A 16,209-nucleotide genomic window follows, 5' to 3' on the forward strand; every position below is an offset into this window, starting at 1 on the left:
CTTTCAGACTAGAAGGTGAAGAGTATAGCTAGAAAGGAAGTGAATTAACAAAGACCAATGAACGTATATCAAGCAAAAGCAGAAAAATAAGGTTGTGGTTATTAATTTATACCCTGCATTGTTCCAGAAAAGGTTGAAGAGGCTTAAGGCTATGGTGGGAACTCCAATTTATACAATTCAGATGAATAAGATTCCACAGTAGTATACCTCTTTTAATTATTACTGGAATATATTAGTCTACACTGAGGCTCCTTTTTTGAAATATAACTAAGCTTCTGAGAGGTTAAACTTTTCCATGTTCATGTAACTAGTAAGTTGCCCCATAAGGATTCAAGTTTATTTAAAGTGTGCTTTCCCACTCTTGGAGACCACCCTCTAGGTGACAAAATATAAACTATTAAATAAATATAAATAAACTATTCCTTATCTTTCCCCCCAAACTTACAAACTTAGCTACACCAATAAAACTGTCACCTCTTAAGACCCTTCTGTTTAATCAAACACAAATCCATCCACTATGTTCTTCTGACTCTTGATATCTCTCTCCTGAGCTCCAGACTTAGATACCAATTGACTATTTAACATCTCCACCTAGATATCTAATAATCTTATTAAAGTTAACATATCCACAATAGATGCCTTTACTTCTGGCCTATCCCCAAACCATTCCAACCCCAGTTAGACTCAGTTTTTTTTTGTTTTTTTTTTTTTGAGATGGTGTCTCGCTCTGTTGCCCAGGATGGAATACAGTGGTGCAATCTCGATTCACTGCAACTTCTGCCTCCTGGATTCTAAGAATACTCCTGCCTCAGCCTCCTGAGTAGCTGAGATTACAGGTACGCACCACTACATGCAGCTAATTTTTGTATTTTTTAGTAGAGATGGGGGTTTCACCATGTTGCCCAGGCTGGTCTCGAACTCCTGACCTCAAATGATCTGCCTGCCTTGCCCTCCCAAAGTGCAAGCATTACAGGTGTGAGTCCCCGCACCCGGCCTCTTTCTATCCAATTCATCACTCTTCTCCTCTATACCTCGACTTCTTTCCCTCTCTACTACTAGCAGTGTTTACAGCGTATAGCTTTCTAACTGATCTCCCTTTTTATCACTGTTCTCACTCTTGAAAGCATTCCCCACAGAGCAGCGGGAATGATCTTTAAAAATATAAATTACACATCCCAGAAGCTTAAAATGTGCTAGTGGCTTCATACAAATCTTAGAATAAGAATACTGAACTTACTATCACTTCTGCCTGGAATGCACTTTCTCCAGCGCATTTAACAGGTGGTTCATTTTGACTTTCAGTTCTTACCTCAAATATTACTAGCTCAGAAAGCCTTCCTCAGAACCTCCATCCAGGGCAGTGCCAAGTCAAAACAATCATATTAATATGTATTTCCTTCCCATTAATAATTACAAGCTGTACGTATTTTCATTTATGTATTCTTTTTTTTTTTTTTTGTCTATATTCACCATCTGAATGTAATCTCCGGGCTTCCTGTCAGTTTTATTCTCTGCGATATTCCCAGCTGTGCCTTGTCTGTAGGCAGTCAATAATTAACTTAAGTGAAAGAAATAAAAGAAGCTCAATATGGCAGAAGCACAGGGTACACACAACAAAGTGTAGAGTAGTAAGATTGTAAAGACAGGCAAGTGTCAACTTAAAGATTCTGTATATACAAGGAGTTTGAAAGGTACCCTGCAAACAATGAAAAGCCACTAAAGGATTTTAAGGACAACCAAAATACAATTTGACTAAAAAGGAAAATTGTTCTAACCTAAGTGAGAATGACTGATGAGTAGAACAACTCTTGGCAAGATGATGATGTGATGTTCAGTAGCCAAGATAATAGCTACTGAAAACTTTCTATGCACAGGCACTTTACATGCATTTTTCATCTAACTTAGAATAGTTACAGAGCAACACTGATCTGTCTGATTCCAAAGCCTGAGCTCATAAAGACCATATGGCCATTAACTAGGTTAGTGAGAATAAAGAATAAGAGCAGGTTTGATGGATGAGATTATGAGCTTTCTTTTGAGCAAAAATAATTTAAGATGCCAACACATCCAGACTGTAGTAGGTTAAGAATAAGCCGAAGGTGAGGAAAAGACTTGTTAGTTTGGATATTTTTTAATTTTTTTCTATAAAGAATCTGACACCATTGAAGTTTGACTATTTTATTAATTTATTTGAAATAAAACAGTAGTAATTAGTAAGGATCACAGATTGCTGCATGGATTTGTCTCTGTTTTTAAGATGGGAGACTTGTTCATGTTTACAGTAAGAAAGAAGATAATGGAGGTAAAAAGGTTGATGATATAGAAAAGAAAAGGAGAAAAGAAGTTAAGATAAGAGGAGCTTACCCTCCTTTAAGATAACAGTGAAGATAATGAAGACAGGTAAAGGATAGGATAGATTGACAAGAAAACTAGATTTTGAGGAGTTCACACCTATGCTTTCATTATTTACTTGTGAAATAAGAATAAAATTCACCTAAAACTGGAGTGATAAAGAAACGGCACAGGAAACTTAAGATAAATAAAAATCTGGGAGAAGAAACTTATGACCGATATGTTCAAAAAAAATTGACAGCCAAGCATGGTGGCTCATGCCTGTAATCCCAGCACTTTGGGAGGCCGAGGTGGAAGGATCCCTTGAGCCCAGGAGCTCAAGACCAGCCTGGACAACATAGTGAGACTCTTTCTCTACCAAAAATAAATAATTTTTAAAAATTGAAAAAAAATTGACAACTCAGGTTGCAGATAATGCATTGGACTAACACTCAACTGCTTGAAGAAAGTGGCTGGCTGGTCTGAACTAGGGTTGTGTTTGGAGGCATAACACAGTGGAAGTACAAAGAAATGTGAAAATTGAGGGTACAAAGCAAGATAGCAGATGAATTAACAGATGATGAGGTCCAGAGTGGATCATAAAGAAAATCAAGGAAAGGGCTACTAAAAAACAGAGAAAAGACAGACTCCACTAACTTTTATAGGAAACAGAGTAGTAAACTGAGGGAACTAGAAGGTGAAATTGTGATCTTAAAAAATGGAAAGCATTGCCAGGCATGGTGTTTCATGCCTGTAATCCCAGCACTTTGGGAGGCCGAAGCATGTGGATCACCTGAGGTCAGGAGTTCGAGACCAGCCTGGCCAACATAGTGAAACACTGTCTCTACTAAAAATACAAAAATTAGCCGGGCATGGTGTCGGGTGCCTGTAATCCCAGCTACTCGGGAGGCTGAGGCAGGAGAATTGCTTGAACCTGGAGGCGGAGACTGCATTGAGCCGAGATCGCACCATTGCACTCCAGCACGGGAGACAAGAGCAAAACTTCGTCTCAAAAAAAAAAAAAGGAAAGTATCAAAAGGAAGGCATCCTCTTCTTGATTATAATTTATAATTTCTTTCTTTGAGACACAGTCTCACTCTGTTGCCCAGGCTGGAGAACAGTGACACCATCTCGGCTCACTGCAACCTCTGCCTCCTGGGTTCAAGCGATTCTCCTGCCTCAGCCTCCCCAGTAGCTGGGATTACAGGCGTGCAACACCACACCTGGCTAATTTTTTTATTTTTAGTAGAGACGGGGTTTCACCACATTGGCCAGGCTGGTCTCAAACTCCTGGCCTCAAGTGACCCATTGGCTTCAGCCTCCCAAAGTGATGGGATTACAGGCATGAGCCACTGTGCCAGGCCTATAATTTATATTATAATTTCTACGAGTTATACCGTATAAAATTTTGACCAAAACCAAATTTTTTGTAGTCACTATTGAAAGCCAATTTTGTAAAAATATTAAAACTGACACTTACCACACATTGCCACAGACTTTGCCTCTTCAATAGATTGATGTTTGTCAGTTAAACGAGCTTTGGTTACTTTGTGTTCATTTACCTCTTGTTCTAACCGTTGTTGTAATGATTTAAGTTTGTAGTTTAAATCTATTTCTAAATTATTCTTTTCCTGTAAAATGGGAGTAGGAGTCATGTAATAAACTGTGCAGAAGGCATGCATGTTAGTAAATCTTACATTTAATATTCTGGAAGAGATATGATGCCTTATTTTAAAAATCACAATAAACACATATAATTAAAAGCAAAAGATAACCTTTTCTTTACCCCCTCCGTTCCCATTTGAATCATTAACCATGGCGGAGGGCAGAACAAGGCTGTGCTGGTGGTTATGTTCAGGACAGTTCATTGCTAAGATCAGAAATGAATAAGACAAATTTTCAGTTTATTTAAAAATTTCTGATACCATCTTTTTTTTTCTTTTCTTTTTTTTTTAAAGAGATGAGGTCTCACTCTGTCACCCAGGCTGGAGTGCAGTGGCACCTTCTCAGCTCACTGCAGCCTTGAACTCCTGGGCTCAAGCTATCCTCCAGCCTTAGCCTCTGGAGTGGCTAGTATTACAGGCATATGCCACCACACCTGGCTAATTTTTAAGCATTTTTTTGTAGAGATGGGGTCTCGCTCCACTGCCTAGGCTATTCTCAAACTCCTGGGCTCAAGCAATCCTCCTGTGTCAGCCTCCCAAAGTGTTGGGTCTACAGGCATGAGCCACCTTGCCTGGCCTGCTACCACTTTAAAAAAATATATTAAATGATCTTTATCTACATTTGCATCTATATCCACATTTACTTTGCTTTCACAAAAAAACAAAAACAAAAAACGAACAAAAAAACCCACAAACTATCCTGTGGCAAGTCATTGATATAGAAAGGAAAAATGAGTCAAAATATATTCCATTTCTGTTTGGGTACCCTTTTCTACTCTTCAAGCTTCTTTTATCCTATGTCCACATTTACACCAGCTTGGCCATCAAAAACTATTCTAATTGTGACAAAACATGTCCAAAGGACAAGATAAGTAGTGGCTTTTCTGATAATTTACCTGAGGTTCTATTGAACCTCCAACATTTCAGAGGCTTTGAAAAAGTGACAGCTGTATCTTTATATCATCTATTTAACTCTTAGCTAGGTATATAACAGAGAATAACCAATGAAATTTTTATTGTTAAGAAAATTCTAAATGCAAAGGCCAATCACTTTATGCTCTTTTCTATTTTGCTAACTGTAAAACAACAGAACAGGTACTCATCATCTACCACGTACTGATCTGTTGTTTTCCTTCTTCATAAGCCCTCACAGCACATTCATCTTACTCATGTACAAAGAAAATAGGGAAACATACTTTATAAAAAGGTATTTCCAAACCAAAGGAATCTGTGATGATCTGTTAACATGAAACATCTAATGCTCTCTAGGGTAAAAATAAAAATAACAAATAACAAAACCCTAAATAAGACATACATACATCCCCACGTACAACCAATCAAACATAAAAACTTTTAGAAATGTAACTATATAAACATTAAGAATAAATGCTATTTTATAAAACCACCTAGTAGTCTATGATAATCAGTAATTACTATTTTATAATAATTGGTATATGTTAAATCATTTACCTTTTCTGAGTGATTAAGCATGTCTTGAGCCTCTTTTCTTTCTCCTTCCACTTTTTCGAGATTATGTTTGAGATGCTTCACCTCCTCTTGTAAAGATGTAATTCGAGCTATCAAGTGAGAAAAAAGTTCAAGTCTGTAGTCATTGAAAGAAGTCTTTTTGTTCAGTATTGACAATTTAGTTTTTAAAAAATGTGTGTTTTTAATGTATTAAGTTTCCTGATCCGATAAGATTTATTAAGTGTTTTCACAATAAACACAAGATATGGAATAAAAATAGTAATGCTAATTGGATATAATCTAGTGCATATTCCTTATTTACAAGTAGCCAAAGAGATAAAGCCTCAGCTTGAGCTAGAAATCAGATCCAAGTCCTTACTGAGTGCTTTTTTTTTTTTTTTTTTTTTTTGAGATGGAGTCTCGCTCTGTTGCCCAGGCTGGAGTGCAGTGGCACAATCTCGGCTCACTGCAAGCTCTGCCTCTGGGTTCACGCCATTCTCCTGCCTCAGCCTCCCGAGTAGCTGGGACTACAGGCGCCTGCCACCAGGCCTGGCTAATTTTTGTATATTTAGTAGAGACGGGGTTTCACCTTGTTAGCCAGGATGGTCTCGATCCCCTGACCTCGTGATCCGCCTGCTTCAGCCTCCAAAAGTGCTGGGATTACAGGCGTGAGCCACTGCGCCCGGCACTGAGTGCTCTTTCTAACCACATTAAAGGTGAGAGCCTTTAGTTAATTAAGGCAAGTATTAAGTGGTCCATATGTGCCAGACACTGCAAAGCGTTTAATAAAATTACTTTTAAACTTAATGGAGCCAAACTCTATTTTCATAGAAAACTAAGTTTTTAAGGAATTCAAGTACTCTAACAAAGCTTAGTTTTAACTTACCTGATGTTCATGCCTTGCAATGGTAGTAACTCATATATTTAGTAATTGTCTACTCATTAAAACGTGCTTTAACCTTACAGGTATTTAAGGCATAAATATTTAATAAACACACAAATTTAACACATGTAGTATCTGACTTAATATACTTATATTGTCTAGCTTAAAATAAAAATTATATTTTCATATTTTGTGATTCAAAGTGGCCTAGGATTTGACAAGGAAAATAGATGAAGTACCAGATGGGCCAGTAAAACTTCTGTACTACTCAAAGTACAGTTTGACTTACTGTACTTGTCCCACTCTCAAATGTACTCTAGTCACCTCCCATATTTCAGGGTTTCTAAGGTAGTTCTTTAATAAACAAATAAATATTAAATCTTTGGCACCTGATAATGCATATCTGCTAGATTAGTTCTAGATCTAGAGAACAATGAAATAAATAATTTTATTTACACACTCGAGATATTTTCATGTTGGAGTATGTTCATGTAGGAGAAAGAAACAGCTGCCGCTTTCTTTCAAATAATTGACCAAAAATACAGAGTATATGTGTGTTTGTGTGGACAGAGATAAAGCAAATGTGCTAAGATGTTTAAATGTTGAAGTGCTATTTAGAAATTATAATTTAAAAAATAAATGATATAATTATCTTTAAAATAGGCCAGGTGTAGTGGTTCACGCCTGTAATCTCAGCACTTTGGGAGGCTGAGGCAGGCAGATTGCCTGAGCTCAGGAGTTTGAGATCAGCTTAGGCAACATGGTGAAGCCCTGTCTCAAATACAAAAATCACCTGGGTGTGGTGACACAAGTCTGTAGTCCCAGCTACTTGGGAGACTGAGGTGGGAGGATCGCTTGAGCCCAGGAGTTCTAGGAGAAAATCTGTTTTAAAAATCATTTAAAAAAATCTGTACAAAGATAGTAATTCAGATTAATCTTTGAATTTTTCATGTAGAAGCAGCTTACTACAAACCAACTCCTAAGGAGACAAGATAATAAACTATATGGGTTGAATCCATGCAAGATTCCTAGCAACCACATGAAAGAGACAAATTAAGTATAGTTTATTTTCCTCATTTACTCTGTCTGAAAAGAAATGTCGGAAATAAACTAGAACTTACCTGTGCAATACACGAAAGCAAAGAAGCTTTATATACAGAAAATATAAAAACATAGTGGGAGGAATAAGGGCCCAAACACTAGGTATCATAATCTAAGTTGATTAAAACAAAATTTCTAAAAGCTAATAGAAGATATTATCTTCATAATCTAGTCAAAGACTTTTTCGATAGGCCACACTAAAAACCGCACTAACAATAAAGAAAAAACTAGATACACTGGACTACATCAAATACAAGAAATTAAGACCTTTTGCTTATCCAAAAGCAGCACTGAAGAATGAAAATGTTCCCACCATGCAGTAGGCTGACTATAGTTAACAATAACATACTGCATATTTCAAAATAGCTAGAAGAGATGATTTTGAATGTTCTCACCGTAGAGAAATGACAAATGTTTGAGGAGATATACATACTAATTACCATAATTTGATCATTACACATTGTATATACGTACCAAAACATCCCATAAGTATGTACAATTATTATGTGTCAATTAAAAATAAAACAGGGGGAGGCAGAGAAGGGCCAAATAGAAGCCTCCACCGATTGTCCTCCCTGCAGGAACACCAATTTGAACAACCATTCACACAGAAAAGCACCTTCATAAGAACCAACAATCAGCTTAGTGATATATATCAGCTTGGCCATGGTGGGGTACAGCACCAAGCAGGCTCTTGGGGCCCCCAATTCCAGGTCCTGGTTCTTGGATGGCATTTCTGGACCTGCTCTGGGCCAGAGGGGAGCCCACTGCCCTGAAGGGAGAGTCCCAAGCCTGGCAGCATTGAGACCCAGTGCTGTGCTGGCTTCAGGTCTGACCCAGCACAGTTCCAGTGGTGGTGGCTACAAGGGTGATTGTGTAACCCCTCCCCAACCTCTCCCTGGCAGCTCAGCACAGAGAGACTCCATTTGTTTGGGAGAAAGGGAAGAGAACAAGAGTCTCTGCATTATAATACAGATAATTCTTCCACATCTTACCCAAAACCACCAACATGGTTCCTCTAAGAGTCTGCAAAAGCCACAGTATTACTGGGCTTGGGATGCCTCCTAATACAGATATGGCTACAGTGACCAAAAACTTAAATCACAACACCTAAGTCCCTTCGAATACCTGGAAAGCCTTTCCAAAAAGGACAGGTACAAACAAGCCCAGACTGCAATGACTACAATAAATACCTAACTCTTCAATGCCCAGACACCAACAAACAACCACAAACATCACGACCATTCAGGAAAACATAATCTCACCAAAGAAACTAAATAAGGCCCCAGGGACCAATCCTGGAGAGACAGAGATATAAGACCTTTCAGACAGAGAATTTAAAATAGCTGTTTTGAGGAAAATCAAAGAAATTCAAGATAAAACAAAGAAGGAATTCAGAATCCCATCAGATAAATTTAACAAAAAGATTGAAATAAATACAAAGAATCAAGCAGAAATTCTGGAGTTGAAAAATGCAACTGACATACTGAAGAATGCATCAGGGTCTCTTACCAGCAGAAATGTTCAAGCAAAAGAAAGTATTAGTGAGCTTGAAGACAGACTATTTGAAAATACAGTCATAGGAGACAAAAAAGAATTAAAAAGAATGGAACATGCATATAAGATCTAGAAAATAGCCTCAAAAGACAGTATCTAAGAGTTATTAGCCTTAAAGAGCAGGCAGAAAGAGAAGGGTAGAAAGTTTACTCAAAGGGTAATAATACAGAACTTCCCAAATCTAGAAAAAGATACCAACATTCAAGCACAAGAAGGTTCTAAGGGTTCAGAGGTCTGACTCAGCACAGTTCCAGGGGTGGTGGCCACAGGGTAATGATAAGTACACTGAAAAACACTATTGTAACACTGCAATTGCAGTGTATAAATTATTCATATCTTGGGTAGAGAGACTAAAAGAACTGATCAAAAATAACAACTACAATACTTTCCAAGATGCAGTAAGATTATAAATAGAAGCAACGAAAAGTTAAGATGCAGGGGACCAAGTTAAAGTGTAGAGTTTGTATTAGTTTTCTCTTTGCTTGTTTGTTAGTTTGTTAATGCCATCACTGTTAAGTCATCATCAGTTTAAAATAATGGGTTAGAGGATATTATTTGCAAGCCTCATGGTAACCTCAAATCAAAAGACATACAACAGATAGATACCCAAAAAATAAGCAGCAAGAAATTAAAACCTATCACCAGAGAAAATCATGTTCATTAAGAGGAAACAGGAAGGAAAGAAGGAAGAGAAGACCACAAAACAATCACAAAAAAATAACTAAATGGCAGGAGTACGTCCCTACTTATTAACAATAACAGTGAATGCAGATGAACTAAACTGCCCAATCAAAAGACATGGAGTGGCTGAATGGACCAAAAAACAAACAAACAAAAAAACAAAAAAACAGAACCCAATGATCTGTTGACTACAAGAAACACACTTCATGTATAAAGGTATACATAGACATACACAGAGAAAACAAGGGGATGGAAACAGATATTCCATGCCAATTAAAACAAAAACAAAAACAAAAAAAGAGCAGTAGCAGTTATACTTGTATCAGACAAAATAGATTTCAAGACAAAAACTATAAAAAGGCACAGAAAAGGTCATAATGTAATGATAAAGGGGTCAATTCAGCAAGAGAATATAACAATTGTAAATACAGATGCACCCAACACTGGAGCAACCAGATATATAAAGCAGATATTGTTAGAGCTAAAGACAGGGATAGACCCCAATCCTGGAGACTTCAACTCCTCACTTTCAGCACTGGACAGATCATCTAGACAGAAAATCAACAAAGAGAACATCAGATTTAATCTGCACTATAGACCAAATGGGACCTCATAAATATTTACAGAACATTTCATCCAACAGCCACAGAATATACATTCTCCTTAGCATGAGGATCATTCTCAAGGACAGACCATATGTTACACCACAAAGCAAGTCTTGAAAAATTCAAAAAAAGTAAAATGATATCATGTATCTATCTTCTCTGGCCACAATGAAACAAAACTAGAAATCAACAACAAGTGGATTTTTTTTTTTTTGAGACGAAGTTTCGCTCTTGTACCCCAGGCTGGAGTACAAATGGCGTGATCTTGGCTCACTGCAACCTCTGACTCCCGGGTTCAAGCGATTCTCCTGCCTCAGCCTCCTAAGTAGCTGGGACTACAGGTGCCTGCAACCACTCCTGGCTAATTTTTGTGTTTTTAGTAGAGACAGGGTTTCACCATGTTGGCCAGGCTGGTCCCGAACTTCTGACCTCAAGTGATCCACCCGCCTCAGCCTCCCGAAGTGCTGGGATGACAGGCATGAGCCATCATGCCTGGCCAAAAAGTGGAATTTTTGAAACGATACAAATACCTGGAAATTAAAGAATATGCTCCTGAATGACCAGCGGATTGATGAAGAAATTAAGAAGAAAATTAAAATATTTCCTGAAACAAATGATAATGAAAACAAAACATACAAAAGCCGATGGGATACAGTGAAAGCAGTACTAACAGGAAAGCTTATAGCTCTGAGCATCTACATCAAAAAGGTAGAAAAAGTTTCAATAAACAACTTAATGATACATCTCAAAGAACTAGAAAAGCCAGAGCAAAACAAACCCAAAATTAGTAGAAGAAAATAAATAATAAAGATCGGACACATGCAACCTACCAAGATTGAACCATGAAGAAATCCAAAACCTAAACAGACAAATAATAAGTAATGAGATCTAAGCTGTAATAAAAAGTCTTCCAGCAAATAAAAGCCCAGGACTGAATGGCTTTACTGCTAAATTTTACCAAACTTTTTTTTTTTTTTTTTTTTTTTGAGACAGAATTTTGCTCTGTCACCCAGGCTGGAGTGCAGTGATGCAATCTCGGCTCACTGCCACCTCCGCCTCCCGGGTTCAAGTGATTCTCCTGCCTCAGCCTCCCGAGTAGCTGGGATTACAGACATGCACCACCATGCCCGGCTAATTTTGTATTTTTAGTACAGATGGGGTTTCTCCATGTTGGCCAGGCCAGGCTGGTCTGGAACTCCAGACCTCAAGTGATCCGCCCACCTTGGCCTCTCAAAGGGCTGGGATTACAATCGTGAGCCACCGCATCCGGCCCTTACCAAACATTTAAAGATGAACAAATAACAATCCTACTCAAACTATTTCAAAGAATAGAGGAGGAGAGAATGTTTCCAAACTCATTCTACAAGGCCAGTATTACCTAGATACCAAAACCAGATGAAGACACATTTTAAAAGACAAACAAACAAAAAAGTTATAAGCCAATATTCACGAGGAGCACACATGCAAAAACCCTCAACAAGATGCTAGCAAACCAAATTCTACAATACATTAAAAAGTTCATTCATCATGACAAATACCATTTGCTGAAATATTAATGTTTTAGCAAAAAACTAATTTAAATGTGTTAAAATGCCAAAATAAAATATAAAATTTACAAAAAGGCATAATCTACGAAAAGGCATTGAGTCCCACCAAGAACATACAAAAATTAAAAATAAATTAATGGGCAAGATATAAGAAGAAAATGCACATTAAGAAAAAGCCTCAGAGTCAGATACATTTAATATCATTTATAATACAAATTTTAATCCACCCAGAAGATACAGGAGTCAAAATCTTACACACCAAAAAACACTGCATTAAAAATATGTAAAGCAAGGTATTCATGAAATACCCACAGCTAACATCATACTCAATGAACAATCCAAAAAGAAAATTGAGAAAATTCCCTTTAAAAGAGCATCAAAAAGAATAAAATACCCAGGAAGAAATTTGTATATAGAAAACTAAAAACAAACACACAAACGAACAAAAACACTGCTGAAACACATTTTAAAAGATCTAAATAAATGAAAATATATCCTTGTTCATGGATTGGAAGACTTAATATTAGTTTTGGTTTTTTTTGAGACAAGGTCTGCCTCTGTCAGCCAGGCTGGAGCACTGGGACAACAGGCGTGCACCACCACACCTGGCTGATTTTTTATTTTTTGTAGAGACAGGCTTCGCCATGTTGCTCGGGGGGGTCTCAAACTCCTGTGCTCAAGTGATCTGCCTACCTTGGCTTCCCAAAATGCTGAGATTACAGGCGTGAGCCACTGGCGCCTGGCTGGAAGATTTAATATTGTTAAGATGGCAATACTACACAAAGTAATCTACAGATTCAAAGAAATTGCTATCAAAATTCTAAAGGTCTTTTTTGCAGAAATAGAAAAGCCAATCCTCAAATTCACACAGAATTGCAAAGAACCCTGAATACGTAAAACATACTGAAGAACAACAAACTTGGAGGGCTCAAACTTCCTGATTTCAAAACTTGCTACGAAGCTACAGTGAACAAAACAAAACAGTGTGGTACATGCTGGCATAAGGACAAACACACAGACCAATGGAATAGGGTTGAGAATCCAGAATATCATAGATGCATGATATCTATAGTCAATTGATTTTCTTTTGTTTTTGGAGACAGGGTCTCATTGTGTTCGCCCATGCTGGAGTGCAGTGGTGCAATCTTGGCTCACTGCAACCGCTGCCTCCCAGGCTCAAGTGATCCTCCGGCCTCAGTCCCCCAAGTAGCTGGGACTACAGGCGCGTGCCATCATGCCTGGCTAATTTGTGTATTTTTAGTAGAGACATGGTTTTGCCACGTTGCCCAGGCTGGACTCAAACTCCTGAGCTTAAGCGATCCGCCCAACGCAGCCTCCCAAAGTGCTGGGATTACAGGTGTGAGCTACTGCACCTGGCTGCCAATCGATTTTCAACAAAGATGCCAAGACCATTTACACAGGAAAGAATAGTCTCTTCAACAAATGTTGCTGGGACAACTGGATATCAGATGCTCAATATCATTAGTCATTAGGGACAATGAAAATCAAAACAAACAGCAATGGGACAACCACCACATACCCACTAGAGTAACTAACTGAAAAAAAGGAAAATACCAAGTGTTGGCAGGGATATGGAGAAACTGGAATCCTGTACATTGCTGACAGGAATGTAAAATGGTGCAGCCATTGCAGAAAACAGTTTGGAAATTCCTCCAAAGTTACACATAGAATTACGAGAAGACTCAGAAATTCCACTCCTAAATATACACCCCTAAAGAATTAAAAACAGGTACTCCAACAAATACTTGTACACAAATGTTGAAGCAGTGCTATTTACAATAGCCAAAAGGTGGAATCAATCCACAGTAATACTCTGTTATATGTATATCATCAACAGATGAATGGCTAAGCAAAATGTGGTAAATACATATAACAGAATATTACTCAGCCACAAATGAATGAACTACTGACACATGCTACAATATGGATGAACCTGTAAAACATTATGCTAAGTGAAAGAAGCCTGACACAAAAGGTCACACATTCTATGATGCCATTTATATGAAATATCCAGAACGGGTAAATTCAGAGACAGAAAGGAAATTGGTGGTGGCCAGGAGATAGTGGAGGGGGAAATAGGGAGGGGCAGCTTAATGGATCCTATTTTGTAGTTTCAAAATGAAATGTTTTGGAACCACATACAGGAGGTATTTGTGAACATTTTGAATGTAGTAAATACTGTTGAATTGTATATTTTTAAATGGTTAACTTTTGTTACAAGAATTTCACCTTAATTAAAAAATATAGACAGCAAAAGCTGTTAGAAATACAAGGGAGGCTGCCAGGCGTGGTGGCTCATGCCTGTAATCCCAGCACTTTGGGAGGCTGAGGCAGGCAGATAACGAGGTCAAGAGATCAAGACATCCTGGCCAACACGGTGAAATCCTGTCTCTACTAAAAATACAAAAATTAGCTGGGCATGGTGGCGCATGCCTGTAGTCCCAGCTACTTGGGAGGCTGAGGCAGGAGAATCACTTGAACCTGGGAGGCGGAGGTTGCAATGAGCCGAGATCATGTCACTGCACTGTAGCCTGGGTGACAGAGTGAGGCTCCGTCTCAAAAAAAAAAAAAAAAAAAAAGAAATACATGGGAGGCTATGAGAAAAAACCCACAATGATAGTGAAAACTTTTAAAACACATTTTAAAATTTGACAGAACAAAGAGACAAAGAATAAATGCAATCTTAGAAAACTGATGGATTACATTAGAAAACGGATCAACTTTTCACCCAAAAAGATGTTTCATACAAAAATTGACAATTTTCAAATGCCCATGTAACAGTGAAATGCAAAAATCATTTATAAACTAAGCCAGAAAAAAAATCATTAAAAGTAGAAATCCCAAAGTAGAAATCTTTTAATAGTTCCTGATCACAATAAATAAGAAATTATTAATTACAAAAAAAATTGTTTCCTACCTCTGTCCATTAAAATGACCTACAAACATTGACCAACCCAACAGTAGTGAGTGCCCATAGAATTCAGGTTATAGACCCTGAATGTCATATGCTACAAAAGGAACTGGAGTTCCTAGGCAAATGGGTGATTCCAGGTCTGGGACAAAAAATAATTCTGGAAAATCTATGCATATCAAAAAGCAAGGATGTGATCCAAAACTACTAGGGTAGTGTCTAAACTTAAAGAATTCCTACTAAACTTCATGTGAGCATCATTAAGAATAATGCAAAGGGCTAACATATATTAAATATATTAAAATTCATGAGTTCACAAATATATTTTAAAAATTCACTAATCATCTTTGGAGGATGCCTGAGAAATAACTCACTGTTCCAAAAACTGACAAAGAATTAAGTATTTAACCTGACTTTCTTTTATAAGCTGTACCTCAAATTAACTACTATATAATAGATAAGGAAATGTTCATCTCTAGAGTAGTATTCCAATTAACAAATGAAGGAGGAAGGATAAAAATAGATGATCACCACTGCAAATTCCTAAAGAAACAAAGGACCTAGGCAATGATCATCAATGGCTACTAACACCACAAAAAGATACAGCCAGGCTTTATGTTTTTTCATTTGTTTGTTTGTTGTTGTTTTTGAGACAGGGTCTTGCTCTGTTGCCCAGGCTGAAGTACAGTGGCACGATTTCAGCTCACTGCAAACTCCATCTCCTGGGCTCAAGCAATCCTCCACCTGAGCCTCCTAAGTAGCTAGGACTACAGGTGCGTGCCACCATACCTCGCTAATTTTTTATTTTTTGTAGAGATGAGGTTTCGTCATGTTGTTCAGGCTGGCCTCAAACTCCTGGGCTCAAGAGATCCACCCACCTCAGCCTCCCAAACTGTTGGTTTTACAGGTGTGAGCCACTGCACCCAGCCCAGATTTTATGTTTATGTGTCTCCTGGTACCTAAATACTACTTACAAGTATTCTTGACAAAGTCCTACCCGAAGTAGATCACATCTCTAGATCTAACGTCTAGTTTAAAGTACTACCGCGGACAGAGCAACATGCTAAATGATACCAGCAGATGAAATCAGTAAAATTCTGAACAGGAGCCACTCACAGGATGAAAAAAACATGGTTTCTTTAAACAAAAACAACAGCAAAAAGAGATTACAAAGAACACAAAAGGGAGGAGGAAAATACAGATTAAAATAAACTTAAGGGACGTATTAATGAAATGCAATGTCCAAACTTTGGATCCAAATTCAAGCAAAATAAATGCAATAAGAACAAATTATGAGACTAATAGAGGAACTTAAGCACTAATTAGATATTTTATAATATTATATAACTGTCATCTATTTTCTACCTTTGATAATGGCATTGTAGTTATCTTTGTCTTTTTAAAAAAGAGTCCCTATCTTTAAGATAATGAAATATTTACA

The 16,209-nt window shown here is 37.6% G+C and overlaps 1 protein-coding gene across 3 annotated transcripts in view; it reads right to left on the bottom strand.

Annotated features, from left to right (window-relative positions):
- ROCK1 (Rho associated coiled-coil containing protein kinase 1) overlaps positions 1–16,209 on the bottom strand; it is a 160,519-nt gene that overhangs the window by 37,468 nt on the left and 106,842 nt on the right. For all 3 annotated transcript variants that reach the window (XR_008621949.2, XM_008968595.6, XM_003815640.6), the window contains exons 17-18: positions 5,466–5,572; positions 3,812–3,962 (exon numbers count right to left, since the gene is read on the bottom strand). Coding sequence is in view for 2 of the 3 variants with exons in the window: in XM_008968595.6 (XP_008966843.3) it covers positions 3,812–3,962; positions 5,466–5,572 (258 nt within the window). In the remaining variant the exon portion in view is untranslated. The remainder of the gene's footprint in view (positions 1–3,811; positions 3,963–5,465; positions 5,573–16,209) is intronic.

Source organism: Pan paniscus, chromosome 17 (genome assembly GCF_029289425.2).
Source record: "Pan paniscus chromosome 17, NHGRI_mPanPan1-v2.0_pri, whole genome shotgun sequence".
Lineage (NCBI taxonomy): Eukaryota > Metazoa > Chordata > Mammalia > Primates > Hominidae > Pan > Pan paniscus.